The following is a 23,289-nucleotide window of genomic DNA, read 5'->3' as shown; positions in this document are numbered from 1 at the left end:
GCATATTCTGCTTAAAAAATTCAAAACAAAATAGCATTTTGAAAGACCCTTTTTTCCCGTTATAAATAATTCAGGTATTATCTAGCAATGTCAGTGTTCTAGTTCATACGTTCCTTCTTATGCGATTGTCTCTGTTACACATTTTATATACACGCACGAACACCCACTCACACCCACACACCATTTGTCAATACAACATTAGAAGAAACAACCGAAGGTGATACACAAGAAACAATCCTCTAGTGATTATTAGATTTCTCTCAAAGTCTTCGGTTGTATAGTACCTGCTTTAATATCCCGCAGCTGTGCGACCATATGACCTTTCTCTATAGAGTCGACAATCAAAGCAAATAGATACAAACAGTTTTAAGGAAAGAAGCAAGTTGACCAGATTTGTGTCTGATCCTTCTATACTGTGTTTTCCTTTCCTATTTGCAGGGAGACCTCTCGCTGTCCTTGCTCAAGATGTACAGCAGAGAGCTGTTGCCCACTCACTTTGATTAGAGATCCATCCTTGAGTAAACCTGACTGACTGGTGTTAAAGGTTATCCTGTTCATTTAATGCATTATAATAAGACTTATTTAAGACTTTCACATGGCAGTTGGCTTTTCAGTATGATGGAAGAAATGAGGCCTTTTTCCCTCCTGCATTCAGTGTAGAGTTTTAAGTAGAGGTACTGTCTAGAGGTACGCAAGTATAATAAGGAGGAGAAACTTTTGTTAGCATGCGTTTGAAGGAAAGTTGTACTTTTTTTCTCTCTAGCCTCTAACAATAAGACCGTTTTTAGATGCATTGATTACATTTATTCATTCGCTCATTCCATGCTTTCACAGTTAGAGACTGTTACATGGAGTGCTATGGAGACACCCATTGTCTCTCTCCACAGAGCTCCACATTTGTATATTATCCTTTTTCTTTCCCAACAAAGTAATTTACTATTGTCAACCTCACTGTACCGTAAGACCGCTTATCCTTGTTCGAGGAAAATTAAACTCAGCGCAGGAGTGTGCCTCTACCTTAAGATTTAACTCTCTTCTTTTTCCCTTGTGCAATTTCCACAATCTGTTATTACGGAGGGCCCCTGGAGTAGTTCTTTTACTCCACTGAAATGTGTATGACATAGTTTTATCACAGAAAAAGTCTCTTACTTAGATTTATTTAAGATCCTACTTGCCTATGGGATGAGTAACATTGGGTCATTCATGAGTGATGTACCAACGTGAGACGGCTTTTTAAAGACTGCCACAGTGATGTAAAGATATTTTATGATGCGTGGCATCTTATTTTATGTCTGGCAATAAAACATGAGCAAACTCTGAAAAGGTTTTTCTCAGCAAAAAACCCAAGGCAATTGTGGGGTAATTATCTGACTAAACCTTTAACAGCTTCTGTTAGTCAGAAATTCTGGCAACAGCAGGATCAGGCTGACAAATAAAACTGGGTCTGACTGTTGAGTGAAAATGATAGACATCCTTTCTCCTGGCATCTTTATTTCCATTTTTCCGCATATTCCCCGAACCACAAAGCTCACTCACAGACTCAAAATTCTCTGTGGCACTTTTGGGGGAAGATATGGATAAAGAAAAGCATGCCGTGAGCATTGCTTGCTGCAGGGAGAGACCTCTGAGTTCATCTCATTTCAGAGTTTCTGAGCATCAGTGAAATGACTGTCTGTTCTGTCCCTCTATGTTTGCTGGAGCGCGCAGTGGATGTCCTAAGGGCCGTGGTAGACCAGGCTCCTCTCCTTCATGCTGTTTGCCACTTCAGTGCTGTCAGAGGTGCACAACTCGCTGCCAGTGCCACTGATCAGCACAGTCCACTGTATTTGTGCCAGAGGCACCACGCTCACTACACAGTGGAAAAAAAAATAAAATAAAAAAAAAAGCATCTGGGCCACTCTTAGAGATATTACACTCGGCACTTTAGAGGCTTAACTTTTGATCATACAGACCAGTGGGGTGCATGCTGGCTCAAAAACATAACTTGTAATGACTCAGCTCACCTGTGGCTGCATTAAATCATCTATAAGGAGTTCCCGCTCAGGCACAAACACTCACATGTGCATAAACATGCACTCATGTTTTACAATAAACTAGAAAGAATTCTAGGCATTTACAGTACAAGCATGTGTATTATGATGTGAATGCTCACATGAACATTACCAACAACATGTGTGCATGTGGACTCTCCACCTTCTGGGACTTTTTTTTTTGGCATTCATCTTTATTGCACGGTCTGATCATTAGATTTTACATAAACATCACTACACACCACACAAATACATATATACATACCTAGCGCCGAATTCAGCTTTAGGACTGCTTTGCAAACACTTCTCAGTAATTCAGCATAGTATAAAAAGTTTCCCTGCACTGTTCTCCACTATTGACATGCACCTGATTAACCCATGGCATGTTGTCACAGAAACCTGTAACTCACATTACAATCACATTGCCTATGTGATATGAGGGGAAGAGAGAGTGTCAAAAAGGATTTTTACACAGAATGAATTACCGATATTTCTAAACTCTTCTACCTGTCTGACGGATGAATCCACTTTAACCCTAAACACATTTGGGTCAACACAGCCGTCATGTATCCTGTGTCCTGTTATAATCTTTATTTCTTGCATTTTATCACCTTACTTTTGTAGTTCTTATTCACAAATAAAAGAATAATGCCCTGTATTTTTTTTTCTTTCTTTTTTCAAATCCTTTTTTGTCCCTTTGCTTGGACACCAGATATTAGAATGAGATAATTCCATCGAATCTTTCAGTGGCTAAAGACTAAAGATTAAATAAAAACATAATACACGGATTTATCTGTGGATCTGTTTGGCAGATATCATATTATCAATATCATTCATATTCAGTACTATGGATGTTGCTCTCATTATCTTGACCACATTTGCATGTTTTAAATGTGACACCTGTAGGAGATTTAATCACAATAACTTCAAAATAATAACTTCATCTTCACAAAAAAAAAAAAAAAAAAAAAATCACGGAACACCAGTTCAAGGAGCAGCTGCAGTGCTTGATGTCCAGGGCCCACTGACTCTCCTACAATGTGACCTTGCTAAAAATGCCAAAGCATTACTTACCCTATGCTGTTTCGCCAACACACTGCATTATTCACTTATCTGCATGTGGTTTCATATATTTGCATGTATGGAGGAGACAAAAAGTTCCCCAGCATATAATACACAGGGTACATGAAAAGGATTCATTTGGATATGATTACCATGATCCAAGAGTCATTGTTATTTACAACACAGGTCCCCCTCTGTCTCTGCACACCACCATAGCATCCGTCACTGTCACTACTTTGATTTGACTTTCACTTTCTAAGTGCCGTAGCTTCACTTGAAATGCAAGAACCAGTGGCATTTGTAAGCTCACTGAGGCAATCCATGGTCTTAAATGACAAGAGCAGAGCCCACATAGTTAAAGCTGAGGCCTTCGATTACCCCTGTGGGTGTTCTCACAGGAGGGCTAACTGCTGCTCTGCTCTGCTCAGCACATTTGGCCTCGTTCCTTCAAGAGCTCTCGTCTTCTAGTCCATCTCATCTAAACAACCAGTAGCTCCATACTGTCTCATTGCTCCTCAACTCACCTCCTCCCTTTCTTAGACTGTACATTGCACAACACTGGGCCCACAAGCAATGGATAGAATTGGAGTGTCATAAAAAATCCCATTCATGTCCCAAATGCATCTTCAAGGTAGAGGGCTCTGAGTGTTTTTATTCCTCTCTGTACAACTGCTGCAGTGCTGTTCCCCCCTGTAGCTCACTACCCTCACGAGGGAAACGTATTGCTTTGCAAAATGTGTGGGAAAATGTTTGTTCTGCCGTCAAAGAAATGTTTCACAGCTGCTTCAAGTTTTCCCCAGCCGGACATCACGAATGCCCAGATGGAGGGTTTATCTTTTTTCATTTCCATTAGTGTTTCCTTAAGATTTGCAGAACAGAGACGGTGGAGGGATTGGAAATGTCATTCTGAGCAGCAGTTACCTTACAGTGAGGCAGCTTGCGGTGCAACAGACCGGCAGTTAAGGAAAGCTTACAGAGCTGATTTTCGGGATTGTTCCGACCATGTAATACAGGCTTGGTATGCAACGCAGTTCCAGGAGTAAACCTCAGTTATTTTCTTTTCTGTATCCTTCCTGCTAGTATAAAACGTTGTCCATTCACTCACTCACTCATCTTCGTCCGCTTTATCCATATCCGGGTCGCGGGGCTGCTGGAGCCAATCCCAGCTCGCTTTGGGTGACAGGCGGGGTGCACCCTGGACAAGTGGGCAGTCCATCGCTGAGCCCACACACGAGGACAAACAGAGACAAACAACCACTCACGCTCGTATTCACACCTACGTTCAATTTATAGTCTCCAGTTAACCTACGCATGCATGTCTTTGGACAGTGGGAGGAAACCCATGCAGACATGGGGAGACAACATAAATGTTGTCCAAGACATACAAATATAATCACCTACTGGAAACCACCAAATCTATTTTCTTTTCCAGCACTCATCTATTGGACTTGATTAAAGAAGGAAGCAACAGGCAACAAATTATCATTATTCCAAATGACTTATATTTAGCATATTAGCAAAGGCAATATTTTTCTTGGCCATGCTTTACATTATCCCTACTGAAGTCACCGTCTTAGAACATGTTGAACATATTTTTTTAAGATTGTGACTGCCTATCTGAAAAACATAATCTATTATCCTCTTGCAGACCCAGAAGTCCAAAAGTAATTCAACATGTGTTCCTGCTAATACATGCTTATTGATGTGAATATATGTGTGCACGATGCAGGTTTGGAGGATGGCATAAGAGGCAGGTGCTTGTAAGGAAGACAGACGACAAACATGTTGTAAATTCCTTATGTTCCAAAATGACCCAGAGGCCATTTTGGAACTGAGGTGGCTATAAGCGCTGTCAGAGATGAAAACAAGTCAAGTTTTGAACAAACACAAGGCCCAAACTTATTACTGATAGCTTTAAGCTATGAAGCCCTGCATCATCAATCTGAGTTGGGTCACAATACTTCATTTGTCTGAAAGGGGAAAATACGATTCCACCTATCGATCGCTGCATAAATGTGTTGCCTAGTGATGAAAGATGAGGTGTGCTTTGCTTTTATGTGATCCGATTAACCTCCAGCTGGGAGCGAGCTCTCTGCTCTGCCTTGGTTCTCCTGCAGTGTTGGGGTGTATGTGATGGGCACTTGCAGCGATTAATGCTCTTGTGTGTGTTTTGTTTGTGCTGAGATATTATACTGAACATTTCACTAAGCAGAGGATTATTGAACTGAATTGCAACTAATATGACCAACTTTTTGGGCTGTTATTGAGACTTAAAAATGTGTGAAACTACATGTGAATTTAACTGAAATTAGGTTGTTGCTGAAAATGTGTTATAGCCCGCCCTACTGATTCTAATTGCCGTGCTGACTAATACTTAAAATTGTTTTGGAAGTTTTCCAAAGCTGAGCTAATTGTCACGCCGCGCTGTGGTTTCAGAGACTTTCATCCTGCTCTCCCCTTTGTGAGCACATGAGACTTTGTAAGAAGCTGTCTTTGACAAGGTATTTAAACTTCTTGGTTTTGCCAATAGCATTTCTCCATCTGAGCAGTAACTGACATTTATATCCAGCCCTTGAAAAGCCTAAAGTACTCTTTTGTTCCACTGTTCTGTGGTTGAAAAATGAAAAAGTTACCTTTCCCGCTCTCCGACACCGTCCACTGATGGTGACATCAAGGTCCCCAAAGCAGCTTGTCTGCAATCTAACCTACAACTCAGAGCATGTTTAACAAAAGAAAATGCCATATAAAAAAAAAAAAAAAAAAAAATCACACTCCAGTTTTTAACCTTGTGGATATAGAAGAATTTGGGATTTCAAAAGCTTTTAAATGTCACTATCAGAAGTCAAAAGACAGGATGTGCTTTTCCTTTTAAAAACACATTATCGGCAGAGTAAGAAGTGTTGATGCTATCTGACTGAGAAACAAGAGAGGAATAAATGATGGCATCAAATTGAATTTGCTTCCACAAGGCATCTAAAAAAAGTTTAGTTTGAAAGCTTTGGTTAGAAAATTACTCATTTTGTTAAATCTCTGAATTGAATGAAAAAAAAAAGAAAAGAAAAATACAACTTTTCATAAATTCCATAACTATCCAGGTTTGGAAACAGCTACTTTGACTGAAACGGCCAATGTTGCTCTACATTTTTAGAGCTGTTAAAATTCAGTAAAAAAAGAAGAAAGGCCAACTGGATTGGTACTCTTTGGGATTTTTCCTTTTATCAGCTCTAGATTGTTTTCAAAATGTAAAAATATTAAGAAAAGGAGAATTTAAAAAAATCTGATTCACACCACAATTTCAGTTGAATGTGTCCTGAGATCTGTGAATGACAAGGCGACTGGACCTAACGGGATACCAGGCATGGTTCTCAACGACTGTTCCCACCAGCTTGCAGAGGCTTTAACTGACATCTTTAACCTCTCCCTGGTGCATGCTGTTGTACCAGCCTGTATTAAATCTGCTACCATTGTCCCGGTGCCCAAGAAATCCAACATCTGCTCCCTCAACGACTACAGGCCCGTGATTCTAACCCCAGTCGTCTGGTTCTGGGGCTCCTGGGGCTCTCTTCGACCTTGGACCTGCACCAGCACACCTACTGGTCAAATACATCCACGGAGGATGCACTGAACACTTTGCTCCACAATGCCATGTCCCACCTGGAGCAGGGAGGAGCATACTTGAGGTTGCTGTTCGTGGACTTTAGCACATCTAACCCAAAGCCTTTATTACCATTGTCCCCGGGATACTGAGGAAAGCCCAGCAAGGAATCCACTTGCTCAGAACACTGAGGAAGAACCACATTTCTCCAAGTATAACTAAGACTACAAGACTAACTGACTTACTCCATCCTGGCATAGACTGGGAACCACCCTGAAGCAGGCAGAGCAGCTTTCCAGCTACAGCAAGGCCTGTAAAATTATCAAAAGACACCACCCGCCCCCTTCAGGTCTTCTCAATCCTACCCTCTGGGTGGTGCTGCAGGGCCCTTAGGTATCACACATCAAGACTGAGGAACAGATTTTACCCCTAAGCTGCTCAGGAACTGAACCCCCCTACCCATCACCATCCAAATAGTCCTTCAAATGCACTTTTAACAACAGTTATTTTAGGGTTAGTTCACATGTTCACATGTGTCATTTATTAGTGTGTGCATATGAAAGATGATGATGGTGTTAGAGCAAATAATAAATGTATATAGGCTACTATATATGATTGAGAGGTGCCTCAGAATTTAAGGGCCAGTTGCTCCACTAAGTTGCCAAATAAATGGAGACAGTTGAAACGTAATCAATATTTTCAGAATATCTGTAGCTTGCATCACCAAGCCTGCTTGGTCCAACCAAATCCAAGTTGGAAGTATATTCCCTCAATCTGAAACAGTCCACAGCCAAGCTAGCAGTGAGTTCGACTGTACATGGCCACAACCTAAACTTGTTCTGGAGCAGATTCAAATTCCACATGCCTCTCTGCCAGTGGGCACTTGTTCTTATAGTCAGAGAGGGTACACCAAGAATTTCGTCACCTTGTTGGAAAACAGTGAACTCCGGTAAAGGTGTTTCTAAAACAGACTGAAGCAGTGTTCTGCCACGTTTGTGATGGTTCTGCAAGAAAAACAAGTCTAATTTTAAACCAAATCCTGCAGTGAAGGAGGCGTGTGGGCCATACACATAATTTCTTGCTGTGCTGTGATCTTTGACTTCTCCTGAACATCATCTCTATCACAACCTCACACTTTACCACTCCACCTCCTGTTGCCGTGGTCTTCCAATTACCCCACTCACCTCTCTCATTATAGATATATATATATGTTGGCTTAATGCTTTACTGAAGTGGAGCCAAGTTAATATGTTTGATCAGGGAGTTGTTGCAGATGTGAACGTGTTGGAGGATAAAGATAAGATGAGAGGAGGAGGAGGACAAGGAGGAAGGAGGGATCATATTTCTTGAGTGAAGCTCTACTCGCCATGGATGAGAAAAGGTGATAATAGAAAATGGTTTGATTTGATGCCACAAATTTCTCTCTTGGGGATGTAAGCGTTTTAATTCCATTTGAAGTGTTTTATTTTAGAAGTTGCTTTATGTGTGGTGTAGAAATGCCATGGAAAATGGTTTAAATGCATTTCCATTTGGACTCCGTGCCTCTGCAGGCCTCGTCGTGCATGCTACATGAATATAACATCATTAACACATATAACACATTAAATCCTGCAGCTAACATCTGTTTAATGATGAGAAACACTCGGGTTCAGATGCACATCCGCTACGGGACCCAACTCCTTGGCCCACATTGCGAGAGTTTGGCAATGCCATGAAATCCTCCACAAGAGTTTACAGTCAGGATTTACCACAGGGGTTAAGTTATCTGCACAAATCATTCCCTTTTTCATTTGCAGAAACAGCCCTGCAAAGATGATTTACAATTTATCAGTTGCAGAAATGAAATCCAAGGGCAACTCATGGCTGCAAATCAACCCGGCTTTGCCGCTTTATTTACGATATCCCATTGGTGTCATGGAGCAGGACATATTCTAAATCTGAAGTTACAAATTACAACATTTTTCTGTTGTAATGAGGTATTTAGTTTCATCTGTGTCATGGCAAATGGAAACTAGGACAGTGTGTTACAACCCACAGAGAAACAGAGACAGGCAAATCCTCTCACTGTGCTGGTCTAGCACTAACTAAGCACTTTCTTTCCAGACATCACTCTCAGTTTTGCCATATTTAAGGGTAAAGATCCTTCTTTCAGTCAAAACTGTGTAGGAGGCCGCCAAGGCCTTTAAATCCTTTCGTATTCCTTTTTTTTTTTTTTTTTTTCCTCTCTTTAGAGATGCAGCGGTGAATGAAAATGTGGCTTAACTCTGGAGTCCGAGTGGGTTGAAGAACGCACTCAACATGAATACAAACATGAAAGAAACAGCTTAGATATTAATGCAGCTAATTTATATTTATCATTCATTCTTATTATTTCCATGGCTATGTGACTCATACCGGTGTCAGGAATAAGGCAGTTATTTAGATTTTGTGCAACTGCGGACCCAAGTCCTCACCTTGGTGTTATATACTATAATAAAACTCAAAGAGCCAGTATATCTAAAAAAAAACAAACAAAAATGAAAAGTTATGAACTCTCCAGTCAATTCATTGCCCCCTGTCCACACAATACGTATCCCATGCCATGTCTCTGTCCTTATGGAAGGTATTGATCATTATATTGGCATGAATAGCCTTACTTTCGTCAGTGTAAGCCTTATATGTTTTATGGACTTCAGATTCAGTCATTGAGTCATTGGATTGAAGTGCCACATCTTATTTTGATCCTTCGGGGGGATCCTAGTTTCTCTCCTCTGTTGTGTCACTGGCAGGATGGTCACGTTTAAAGCGCTGGTCTGCCTGAGACTTGCTCCGTCCACCAGGCCAGCTGGTCATTGCTCTGTTGCCATGGAGTGTCACAAATCACTCCCACACCGCAGCTCCCCGAGCACGCCGGGTTCGGAACAGATAATCAATTGACTCTCATGGGCTACACCAGCAGTCCGAATATTTTGAGTTTGATGGCAAAGGAAAAAAGGCAGTGGAAACGATGTGCAGGATGAAAAGGGGGGAAGGGTGGGAGCAGGTTTTAACGCCAATCAAGGTCTGATGAATTTGGAAGATCGTGTTGTTTTAAGATAAAAGCATGGTGTGCTGTTAGTGTTAAGGGGAAGAGAGACATTTTGGACAATAAGAAGGGTTAGGTATCTTATTTCATTGTAGTTTGGCCCACTAACTTGATTTTTCATTTCAAAGAGGTCAGCAGTTGCAGCTGGAACACCGGCTGCAGTCTGATTCAGCGGATGTTGGCTCTGGGTATAAGTCTACCAGTTGCCACATGTCTCACACAGCATTCTCCCCTTTTCCTTCCAGCCTGCTACTGTTTTCAGAATCATCTTCACTGCAGGAAACAAAAAACAATCTCCCAGCTAGCAGCCTGGAAAAGCTTTGATGCAGGTTGGGATCATGCAGTCGTGTGTCTTAATGTCTGCAGCATTTTCTGGAGTGAATTAGCCATTTAAATGACAGTAATCATCTCCCTACATCTAAATGCTTCAGCAAAACAACCCCCATAACCCCCTCCCAAACACAAATTTTCATCGCATCATTGCACCTTGGGCTGTAATTGGTTAAGCAAAGTACATCCAAACCAGAGTGTTCACATGTTGATGTGTGCAGACGGAGCGTTCTCCTGCACTGGCACAGACCTGAGATGGGTTCGACTACGCAACACCACTGTACACTGACTGTGACACAAAGCTCATGGAGGCAATAACGGCCCTTAGCTCTCAATCGCAGCAATGTGTCAAAAAACACATCATCAAAATAAATCTGAACACAGACATGATTACACATATTTTCAATTCCTGCGTCAATTTTACTCCAAAAATACCGTTATCATCATAGATCCTTTATGAATAAACACCCACAAATACACCTAGAAAAAAAATAAATAAATAAAAGACCCCTTATTCTGGGAATTCACTAAATGCTAATCCTGCATTCTTTTAATGGTCATCCATTAATTATTAAGTAGCAAAAATATTCTAATTATGAAAATGAGGGGTGTCTGTTGGGGGCTGGTATCTATGTTCTGTCTGAGGGAGGGGCTCACAGTGGGAAAGCCCTCTGCTTGTATGAGCAATAAAGAAAAAACCTCTAAACAAATCCTAGCAAATCTCCCAGTACAACAGTACAAATGTTGCCTTAATACTGAAGCAGGATCGACAGCGACAGAACCTGAATACAAATCAGACACTAAAACTAAATTATCATTCTTTTACTTTCTCTCATTTGTGCAAATCAAGAAGACTATTTCCAAATCTCATACAATACATATTCAGTGTACTAATTGTCAAGGCATACTCTTTTTTTCCAGCAATAAAATTGACATCCAACTGACATCAATCAAGCTCCAGCATTTAAATGTATCTCACAATTAATCTTCACAAAGAGCAAGTCTGATTGCTTTCTGAGACCTTTCCCCAGCTGTCACAACGGCAACCATAATTTGCTTTACAGTTTCCTTCTCTTCTCTGCATTGAGGACAGAATCAGCAAACAAAATCAGCAGAAAAAATATTTCAGATTCTGTCATTCTTTCTCGTATGAACACAGCATATAGTCAAACACTGATCAGGATCATGTATGAAATTGGAAGACAGTTGGAGAATCTGAGCAGAAATGTGAATGCAACTTGTGGAGAGAGTGGCAGGGACAGAAATGCAGGAAAGAGACAGGAGCAAGTCATACAAGGTAAAAAAAAGAAAAAGAAAGAAAGAAAGGATGGATAAATTGAAGGAGAGAGCAAAACAGATCAAGTTAGTGTTTCGTAATGAAAAAGAATCGAGAGCAGGAGAGAACGTGGACAAGCCTGATAAGCAAAGTCACTCAGAGAGACGCAAAACTGAGTCTAACAAATTCTTTTAAATTAGAGCAGCGGCTCATGAAAGTGATATCATATGGAAATGGTTCCAACGAACCATTTAACATCCACCGCTGGAACTGACTGCAGATATGATTGCCTCAGGTTGCATGCAAATGCGGCGTTAAACGTGAAGTTCCGCCGTCCAGGTCGTGATTCATTTCCTCCATTTTTTCTCATTCTGCTCTTAAATTTCACACCTGGCTCAGGTTTTGTTTATACAGCTCAGACAATGAGTCTCTCTCACGGCGACAAAAGTGAAAATGATGCATAACTGCAAGTGTGCTGAGTTTTTAACTCCATTTGGGAAACATAGATAAATGGGCTGTCATTGTCATATTTTTTTCTCTGTTTCAGTGGTGGAAAGCAAGGTGATCCTGGAAGGCCTGCAGAGGTACGGTCCTACGCCAATCTATCTGCCTGTCAGCTACCAGATCATCAACGCTGAGTCAGCATTCTTACTACAGGAGGCAAACCAGGACTTAATGAGGAACTCCAGCCTGCAGGCTCGCACGGAGTCCTTCTTCATCCACCAGGCACGGCAGATGCCCTTTGTCAATGCCAGCTATGGGCCACTGTCTGTGCAGCAGCCTGTCCCTCTGGAGCTGCTGCAAACCCTGCCGGGGCCCTTCAACACCCCACCCTTCACTTCATCATCAGTGCCAACGCCTGCATCATCATCACCTCTTTTTACATTCAACTGGAAAGTCCACACCTATATTATCAGTGAGAGGATTCACCCCAGTTGGCCAAAGGTTCAGGTGTTGTTCTACATTGCCGGCAGGGACTGGGATGATTACAGTGCCATCCACAAACTGCCCTGTGTCAGGATGTTTGCCTTCCATGAGACTCAAGAGGTGCGTGGGACATGCAGGCTAAAAGGTGAGTTGGGGTTATGTGTGGCCGAGCTGGAGCCGCTGGCCAGCTGGTTCAGCCCTCCCACTGTCAGGCCAGGGAGGCAAAGGGTCTCGGAGCAGGCCCAGGGCACACCTGTGGAGCTCTACTACGTGGTTCAGACCTCGGACAATGGAGACTGCAGCTCAGAGGACGCAAGGAAGGGCAGCTCCGTTCACACCGACCAACAGAGGCCGATGGGTTATTTTGCAGGGCACACGCCTATGCAGCGCATTGGGAGTGTCAGGCTGTTTCAGCCACTGTCAGAGCTCAAGCTGGACAATAACTTTGTGGTGATGGTGCCCTCCAAACCCATCCGGCAAAGGGAGACAGTCTCGACTTTCCTGGCTCTGTCTACACTTTCTTCAGTGCAAATTTTTACCCTGAGGTGAGTAAGCTTTCTTGTGGGAAATTACAGTTTACTCTGCTGCTCCACAAGTATTCTCACACTCAGCAGTTTACACAAAGGTCACTGGACACGCATGCAGTTTAAAAAGAAGGACTTGGTTGTCTTTTTTTAGTTTTCTGTTTTGTTTTTTTAAGGAAACACCCTTGAGGGAAGCATGGGGAAATAGTGGATAGTTGCTCCACAACAAGAAGGTCACGGGTTCGGTTCCCGGTCTGGGGCCTTTTTGTGTGGAGTTTGCATGTTCTCCCCATGTCTGCATTGGTTTCTCCCGGGTATTCCGGTTTCCTCCCACCGTCCAAAGACATCATGTTTGGGTTAACTGGTGACTCTAAATTGTCCGTACGTCTGAGTGTGAGTGTGAGTGGTTGTTGGTCTCTGTCTGTCTCTGTGTGTTGGCCCTGATAGACTGGTGACTTGTACAGGGTGTATCCTGCCCTCACCCAGTGTGAGCTGGGATTGGCTCCAGCAACCTCCCCCGTGGCCGGGAAACAGAAAAGCAGAGAACATGAATTAATGAAAAAAAGCACCTTTGAGGTCTGGCACTGCACAACATGTACATTTACACACATTTATATCTGTCGTGTAAATGTGAAAATGGAATTGGCGAGCTGACTCATATACTGATATTAACTATGAACTGTTATCTCTCGTACAATGCCTCTTTGTTTCTAAAGTAATTTAGTGTGCTTTATAGCTGCATAACGTAGATTAGTTTCTTGCGCTTTCATGTTCAGTTTGTAGTTAATGCACTTTAGAAAGAGAGTTATTGTATTTCCTCTTTGACACTGTGGTCCTGAGACTTTACTGATAACAGCTTGTTCGATCAAATCAGATCTGCCGTTGGAAAACTCAGGGATTAATCTCTGGCATATGAGATTAGATAATGTGTTTATGATAAGCATTTGATTTGCCTCCCCGTATTCCACTGATGTTATCGTGACACTCAACAACTGCCTCCAAGACACCCAGCAACAGTTGGGCTATTTCACCTGTTTATTTAGGTGATTTGTTCACTAATCACGAAAGACAGTATTACTAATTAAAAGACATGTAAACAAGGCAGTGGTAACCAACAGAGCCCTGATGTGATCAATTACTGCGGCTTTATTGTGTGCACAGACACCACAGAAAAACAACACACAGATCCTTAACCTCCTTTGCTGTCGCTGAGCAACCCCTAATTTCAACTTGTTGGCATTTTCTTTTCTTTTTTTTTTTTTGATACCATGTTTTGAATGAAAAAGAGCTTTCCATGCACTATACCATTGCTCTGAACTGACCTGAAGCCTCTTTGAATTTATTTTTCTTCAGTTCTCTCCAAAAGGAAGAACAACCTATTTCAGTAATGTTCCACTTCAGTAAAAAACAAATCCAAACTGCACCATGTAATTTGGCTTTCTTATCTGGTGTTAAGACTTACAGTGGCGACGTTTGAGAGAAAAAGTTATGTTTAGGTTCATTGCAAGGTTCCAGATTATTGTTGGAGAGAAACAGATTCTAAACCAGATCAATGACAGTGGTGAGGGATTGTTTTGACTGGATAATGCCTTAATTATGCCTTATTGTTATTTCTGAAATTTGTTTAATCTATTTACCTTGAAAATTCTGTGTTTGATTTTTTTTTTCCTTTTTTAATCAGAGGTGATTTTAGACTACACAGCAAAGCAGTTATTGATTCATTGAGCTTTGTCTCATACAAATTACAATTCTAAGTGACTGTAATTGCTCCGTGTTGTTTGATGCAAATTAAGGTGTAAGCAATATGCATTTCCACTGGGCAACTTTTATGCCTGAGATCTAAATCATGGCAGATGAAACAGTTAGCAACCTCAAAAGTGGAGCTGTGACAGAGAGCCTTGGCAATTTGTCAACCCTGGGTAAGCAGGAAATCTGCCAAAAAGCCTCATTGCTTTTTCTCTCACTCCAGTGATGATGAACTCCCGTGAAGTATTGGTGTTCACAGTGTGTGTTTATCACATTTGTCAGCATGTGTGTAAATGAGGGGTTCTGAAGCTGGTATTTCCCCCCCCATCCCAGGCCTCCCTGTGGTGCCTTTTTGCCCTACTGTTCTACCCTGATCATTCAGAATTTCATCCTTTTTTATGTTTTCCGTTGGGATAGTGCATACTTTAAATTCTACCAAAATACCTCATTAACAACCAAAAGATTAAAACCTCAAAGTGTTCGAACAAAAAAAAAAAAACAAAAAACACCACAGGCTTCTTTATAGTACATGACTGCCAGCTTCCCACAGTCTGTGACTGAACATTGGGAAGACCGTGGTTTAATCTTTTGTCACCTGGTTGATTTCCTGATAAAGCACAACCTCACTTTAAAATACCCTTTAACTATTTGATATCCCTCTGATGATGCTGGGAAATTACACTCGGTGTCCCCAGGAGGTGGGGGCTGCGGAGTGCATGCAGCTGTACTCATCCTTGTTCAAGGCGGACGTTTTGATTCTCCACGCTGTGTGCGTTTGCATGCTGTCAAGCATTGTTGGGGCATTCATTGGTGTGGGTGTGTAAAGGGACAGCTTACATTACAACTGCAGTATCTCTGGTGTGTTTCTGCCAGCAGCAGAGGCATTATTAACTAATAACTCACATTATACACAATGTTATTCCCTTCTCCTGGACATTATGTTTTCACCCTTATCTATCTCCCCTTCTCCTCTACAACAGTCAAACTTGTGACACAAGACAGCAGAGGATCTCTGGAGTATTGCTACATGTGCTGATATCAGATGGAATCAGTGTTTCTATATATATATATATATATATATATATATTACTTTTTTAGATGAAGCTGAATGATTTGGGGGAAATAACTGTCTAACCTTCTGGATTTATTGTTTAGACTCAGACTCAGAATATTTACAAATCCCACATGGTGACACAAATCAGGTGATTTCCTTTCACTGATTATGTGAATTGCAAAGCAGCAATTTTATGTACAAGGCAGAGCACAATTAATAGTGGTGAATATATATATATATTTTTAAAATGTACCAGGAAAATCGCTGCAATGTTTCAGCCAATGAAAAATTGGAAGCATTGATATCATGAACTTAAACACCAACAGGCTTCATTCTTTATCTCCACTCTTATTGTACACAAATAAACAGCCTCCTGTCAGCTGCTGCTTGTCCTTTCAGAATATTTACTCAAAGCCATAATGACAAATAAGCATGTACTTCTTTAGAAATTTGGTCACCACAATGCATGAAAACACTAGTTATTTCTGCAGAGTAGGATAATTAGTTGGTTACATTAGGCTCTTGTTATGTTATCTATTTTGGTAACTGTGGTTAGACAAATATAAAAGAGTCATGAGAAAGATCTATTAATGAAGTAAAGATGGAGTTTTTGAATACTTTATTGGGTTTAATGACTCAAATGTTCTTCATTAGATGCAATCAAAAATGTAATTGAAATTTTGATTCGCTTCGGGAAAAGATTGTGGCATGGATTGAAAATCTGTTAATAAGCATTTACAGAACAGACAACATTAACTAGTTTTTAAATGGTAGTCTTGGGTTGTGTTAATTATTCCAACCTCCTGCTAATATGGACTCTGCCACTCTTCATGCATCACCTGACTGTCTGTATTGCTCCCATCATAACCACCACAACAGAAGTCACCTGATAACAGTATGGTACTGTAAGCACATATATCTGCTCATACCTGTGGATGTTGGCAGTTGCTGTGCCTTAACAAATTAGGATTTGAAACCTACATTTACAGGCGATAAATAAGATACAGGCATAATGGTGTCCTTAGTGAATCATCATCGATTTAAGCACTTATTTATTTATTTATTGATTGTAGTTTCACACAATTCACAGAAAGAACCTATGTCAAGACGAAAATTCAAGTTTTGCAAGTTTTGTCACTGCAAGCTGACGAGCCTGCACCCATGTTAGGCATTCTAATCAAAATATCTTTTGATTCACTCAGGACCTTTGTGAAGAACTTGCTGGCATGTGAGATAGCGAAAATATACCATTGTCATTGTCGTTCATTCTAGAGTGGAAAGACTACGGTACATTGTAGTGATGAACATTAAAAATTTGTCTATGTCATCTTGCAGTACATTACCAATCCAAAGCCACCTCATTGCTTTAGCCACACAGAAAATCAAACCGCTGAACCACAAGGCTATTTCATTGGTCATTTTTCATCTATCGGCATCATTGTTTAATTGTCTGTATTTTATCTAATTTAAACGAATCTGATGTTACAATTTAGAATGTAATTACAGGCTTTTAATCCATGTAACTTGAAAAATTACATTTATGCGCACGGAGCATCATGAATATTCACAGATACACACATTTATTGACGCGCACACGCGTGTCAATGAATGTGCCAACTGTAAAGTCATGGTGTGTTTGTCAAGCTAAAAGCTCCCGCTGGAATCAGTAATTCCCTGCTCCCTGCCTCATTAGCCATGGAGAGAGCGGTGTAGTAGGTTCGGAAAGGGCTCTCCAGCTACTCCTTATTCAACATGCAAATGAAAACACCATTTCCTCCTGAACAAATTAACAGGCTTTTCAATAGATAAATTGCCCCAGCTGTATTGTAATTTTGACTAAACAATCCGACATATTTCCACAGATCCCGCCCACATCCCCCAGGGGCCAGTGTTCCTGATGAATGCAAATGAATTTCTAATATCCGAGTGTGTGAAGGTATAAGTATGAGATTCTTCTTGCTGTGCCGGCCCAAACAGCCAGCATGAGTTGTTTTATTATTCAGAGCCTAAGCAGGTAAAAGTGGCCGGGCTCAGTGTTGCGCTATGAATAAAGAAGTGGATTTGGCCGAGGCTGGTTCAGTGTTAATCAGATTTTATACAGACATGATGTAGTGCTTCATCTCAGCAGAGTCATCCCTTGACACAGTTTGGGTTTACAAGTTGTGTGACCTGGCTGATTGTTATTGGCCATTGTTTTTTGAAATATCAGCAGGAGAAAAGGTTAGAATAAAGATCTACTTAGTGTATTAGCCTTATCTTGACTGCACTCCTCACTGACTCAGTTCTTGGTAAAGGTCAGCCAAAGATAGCTACGTCTCTTTTCCATTTCCATTTCTGTACTTATCTGTACTTTTCCTTGTGTCATATCTCCCGTTCTGTCTTGACTCCATATCTTGGTTAACCTTTTCCTTGCACTACCTGTGCTCTCCTTTTCCATCACACTCTTGCTTTCCATGTTCCTCCGGTTGATTCTGAAGCGTTGGGAGGAAGTCTCCTTTGTTTAAGGATTTAAATATTCAGATTTATGGCCTCAAGTAAAATTGAATTGCATCTCTGTGAGGTTCAAAGTGTTTTCACCCTCTCTGGTCGATCTTTAGCCAGCTCTTTATCTCCCTTTGCTCAGTTGACCTGATCACCAGTGTTTACTTGAAAGCACTCATTCACTCATTAATAAGTAATTAGCGATTTGTGGCCTGAGGAGACTGTTCACTATGTAGATCCTCCTCTCTGCTGGGCCCTGCCATCACAAAGCAATCACCAGTTCCCTGCAGCAAGTAATTTGAAACGTAGTATTTTCTACCAGAATGATTTTCCAACACTTTTCTCCTGTTGAATTTGTGTCTACGCTGATTAAGCTATTGGACATCGGAAGTCCAGAATGCATTGCTCTCCCACATCCCTGCTGTCCGTCCACATTTTTTTTTTCTTTGCACTTGCTTTGTCCATCTGTCTTTGGAAAGACTGCACATCCCTGAGGACTTTATGTGATCCCACAGCTTGGCAGAGGGTCATAGAAATGTGCCATTGTATTCAGAGTGACACATGCCTCCAACATTTTGAGTACTGACAGGGCCAGAGGTCACTTCAGCTTCTCTCTCTCTTGCAGCTTTGAACTTGTGAATGTTTTGCAGGCTTTTGTACGGGCAACAGAGGGGATGAAGGAAGCTGGAGTGGGTCTTCCCAAGAGAGGAGTGCCCCATGCCTGCTCCTGTGCTAGAATTGCTGAATTGAGTGTGGTAGGAGGAGAACCGTATCTATCCAACATAGCGTACTGTATGCACACCACAATCGAACATAGAAATAATACAATTTTCCAATAATCAATCAGTCTGATTGTACTTGTGCACTGTACTCGTATCTCTGAGGCTCATTGTTATTGGAGGTACATCAATTCTGAACACACAGAAGTATATAATACTATATTCAGTATAGTAAAACGCTCTAACAGCATATATTTGTTTATGTATTTAGCCAACGCAAATAAAGCTCACAGATGTGAACTGAAGATGTCAGACATAAAGAGTCTCCAAATATGTCAGCTCTAATTGTAAATGATGACATGAATGACAGTTTATGAAAGGTTTAAACAATATAGACTCACTAATGTGCAAAAATTGGCTGTGGCTTTAGCATCCAGAAGGCGCAATGTCCCACTACAGCCTCTATCATAAAGGCGAAGTTGTCCAAAGGCGAAAAAGTCACTAATTATGTGTTGACAGCAAATGGCAGCTAAACTATCAAAACCAATTTCCAACACATAATGGTCATCAGAAAAGAATTTTTTGTCACTGGGAAAGCAAATGAAATGTGCTGCCAGTGGACAGTGTTGATGTTTTTCAATAGGCCATCTACAATTTGCTACTTTGTTAATTAAAAAAAATTCTACATTACATTGGTGACAAAATGTAATTGCATTTGCATTTTTGTCAATTATGAATCTAATTTTAGGCACACAGAGCTGCTTCAGTCATACTATTGTACATTGCCAACAATAGACTAGACTATAGGAAATGGAAGATTATATTGAAGTAGTACTGATTCAAACTTGCCTTTTGTGTGTGTGTGTGTGTGTGTTTCTTTTAATAAAACATAAAGTAGCGTTTTTCCTTTTACAAATTTAGCTCCAATTACATGTTGACATTCAGAGAAAAAAAAACCTCATTATTAAATTTGAAAGTTTTGGACCTTCAGTTCTCATGAATCAGTGTGATGGAAAACCTGCATGGTTGCGACAAGAAGCGTCAGAAAAAGTAAGAAAATCTTTGTCATTTTGACTCCAAACTGAATTGCTTTTTTTTCCCTCTCTTTTTTTTTAACCTTCACTGATGTTGTACATGAACCAGACTAATGCATCTTCTTTGGTAACAGTTGTGAGAATTAGTTTTCACAATTTTCAACATCACTCTTGGAAGCCAAACTGCTATTGATGGCACATTTTCGAATATTAGCCACTGGTATTTTATTTTCCAAGATAAAAAAGTTATTTTGACACATTCTCAGCATCTACAATTCATTTGGGTGTTTTATTGAACAACAGTCAGAATTCAATGCTAACTACCTATTGTCCTTGAATGCTAACAATTTCTTTCCTATTATGATTAAGGCTGATATGATAATGCTTTAAAATAACAATGTGGACACATTGCTAATGTGCTTAGCAAAGACATAATATATAATGGGTTGTTTCACTTAAATTTGATTTCAGACCACAGCCACTAGAGGCATGGTGGATGCTGTACAGATGTCAAAACCTTCCCCAACAAAGGGCGATAAAATTAATATTCATTTGACTTGATGGTCGTAGAAGCCATTGTGAATCTACTACGCAGCTTATGATCAGACCTCTAAAACCTCAACTCAAATAATTTGGATTATAATTGGGGACTGCCTTATAATTTTGCTGAATTACACTGCTTAGAATCTACATTTAAGATTAAAACAAATGTTTATGTCCTTGTCATGAACCAGTGCGATCTCTTTTTCTGAGACTCCTGAGGAAATACCATAACTTATCACCCTGTTGTTCTTCAGGCAACACTTCTACTTCAACTTCAGAAATAGATAACTCCATCTGCTGAAATGTGGGTTGAAGATGATATATGTGGGACTAGAAGCAGTGAAAAACAGGGTGGGATTAGGTAATCAAACCACATCCCGGCAAAATAAACTCTGCTGGCTGATTATGGGTTGGCGTCTAACACTCTTCCAGACAAACAAAAGCTTGGCCTTCTAATCACTTCTTTATCCTTGATGTTTCTCAAGGATTTCCTTTGATTAGTTTGATCTCACAGACTTGACAGCTGAAATACAAACTCAAAATTCTGCATATTTTAATGTGGACTGGAGGCAACAAAATAGAAGGGAGAAATTACGAAATGTTGTGGTTGCTATACATCGGGAGCACCATTTTAGAGACTGGCAGTCAGCCACAAAAAAACAGACAAAATGCACCAATTCATCTGAGAGACAAAAGAAAACTGCTTTACCCATACTGAGGTTAGATATATGCACAAATATTGAGACAGTTAAAAAACGAAATTAATAACCAAAATCTGAATCATCAAAACTTAATCGGTGTTGACATAAAGGGAGGAAACTTTCAAGCATCTTAGTCTTTTTAGGCAAGCGCTGAACAAGACTACATCAGAACGCAGTTTAACCTCGAGTCTGCACCTTACTTTGGTTAGAAGATCCAGCGTAGTAAGCTCACGCCAGCAGGTGGCCTGGTGTTAGCCCTGTGCCTGTTGACTGAGGGTTTGTGGCACCTTTTGCTGCTGTACCTCTCTTCTTCGTTTGCTCAAAATAGTGGTGCACTGTGACAGCTAACACGAGGCAGATTGAATATTTGTGCTTGTGCGTATAATATAAATATAACATGAAACAATACCTATGGATTTATAAATCAAGCCCATAAGAAATTGGAACACGCTCATATATTGACATTGGCATCTAGAGCAAGCAAATGTTTTGTTTACTTGCATAGCAGACGCATGTGACTTATCCATCCCAAAGCCCATACTGTATATGATGATGTACACACACAAACACCTGAATTAGGAATGATTTTCAATACCCTGCAGCAAAAATTCTAAATCTTGTTGGAAAGCCATGCTATCCTACATCCACTGTAATACAAACTGACACTGACCAAGTGCTTAGACTGACTGGCAGGACAAAACTGCCATCTGCCATGCTCATGCTGCTAGCATGGCTAACGATCTCAGCAATAGAGGTAAGACAATGCGGCTGTTACCCAACCTCACTGCACGGAGTCAGAACAGTCTCGTTATGAATGCACACACTTTGTTTCGTAGTTCAATTGCTTTCGGCCAATCATATGGCTCCTTACATTTCTCCGCAATTAAACCAATTGCATGGAGAGACTTAATCAACCTCAACCTGTCAGTAACATTTATGACTATCCCCCCGAATCATGTGGAGAAATGTAAGAAGCCATATGACTCTTACATTTCTCAACAAAACGGTCAATGGTCACACAGTTCATTCAAACATTTAACTTGACTAAGCAGGACGTTTCAAGTAATTCAATGACATTCATGATTTACAACAAGGGGATAGCGCTGCGAGAGTTCATTCATTATGAGACTGTCTGGCTCCATATTACTGCCACTGCCCTAAGACTGGATTGCACTTTGATGGCACTGCCAAGCGGCTGGTTAACGTGACTTGTGAGTCCATCAATCTTCTACCGCTTTTCCGTTTGTGGGTTGCAGGGGGTGCTGCAGCCAATCCCAGCCAAGAGTTCTGGGTGAGAGGCAGGGTACACCCTGGACAGGTCACCAGTCCATCACAGGGTCAACACACAAAGACAGAGACCAACAACCACTCACGTTCACATTCAGACCTGTGGACAATTTAGCGTTTAAACATTACTTTTAAAATGAAGGTATTGTTTCCTGCTTGGCTTGAGTCACAGTGAATATAATGCATGGTATGTTTTGAATTACTACTTGTGTCCATTATGTGGCGCTAGAGAATAAATGCCCAACATAAATTGGGCAATATTTTAATGGTTGCGAGCGCGCAGTGTGCAAAAACACTGTCGCCATGTCAAGTGCATGCTTAGAAAGGGTTGTACTTAGAATTCAAATTAATCATTGAAGGGTTTTAGGCATGGCATGCATTAATCCACACAGAATGCCATCATCAGTTCTCTTTAGAAGATATGTGAGCTTGCATCTTGGTGGCTTGTTATTATGATGGTGCCGTGTTTCGCACATAATTAGAATGCATTTGTGGCAAGTTGATCGCACATTATAACTGACTGGTAAACCAATTCAAACATTCCAAACAAATAAATAAAATTGCCAATACATTTTTTGTTAATTATTAAACTTGATTGAAGTTGATTGTTTTTGTTGGTCGGTCACGTCAATCACTTTCCGTTGTCAGTGTGCAGACAGTATACCAAACTACACTTCACCAAAAATCCTACACATATGTGGACGTGAGTGCATCTGCTATGAAAGCATCAACTCCTTTAACTGTTAAGCATTCCTTTTTACCACTCTGCATTTGGTGGGCGATAGGGGCCATTATTATCCCATTTATTTATTTATTTCATGCACTGATTGATGATTGTAACTGTCTGCAGCTTCTGCACGCTTGCGCTGATGTTACACGACTCACGGCTCAGAATGAAGATCATGATTCCGCTTAA

At 40.7% G+C, this 23,289-nt stretch overlaps 1 protein-coding gene across 1 annotated transcript in view; it reads left to right on the top strand.

The window, feature by feature from the left end:
* The first annotated feature begins 11,266 nt into the window (after nt 1-11,266).
* LOC115052339 (transmembrane protein 132C) overlaps nt 11,267-23,289 on the top strand; it is an 81,982-nt gene continuing 69,959 nt past the window's right edge. The window contains exons 1-2 of the mRNA XM_029516407.1: nt 11,267-11,378; nt 11,905-12,829. Of these exons, the coding sequence (XP_029372267.1) occupies nt 11,267-11,378; nt 11,905-12,829 (1,037 nt within the window). The remainder of the gene's footprint in view (nt 11,379-11,904; nt 12,830-23,289) is intronic.

Source organism: Echeneis naucrates, chromosome 12 (genome assembly GCF_900963305.1).
Source record: "Echeneis naucrates chromosome 12, fEcheNa1.1, whole genome shotgun sequence".
Lineage (NCBI taxonomy): Eukaryota > Metazoa > Chordata > Actinopteri > Carangiformes > Echeneidae > Echeneis > Echeneis naucrates.
The sequence above is the reverse complement of the archived record's forward strand: the minus strand, read 5'-3'. Positions and strand labels throughout refer to the sequence as shown.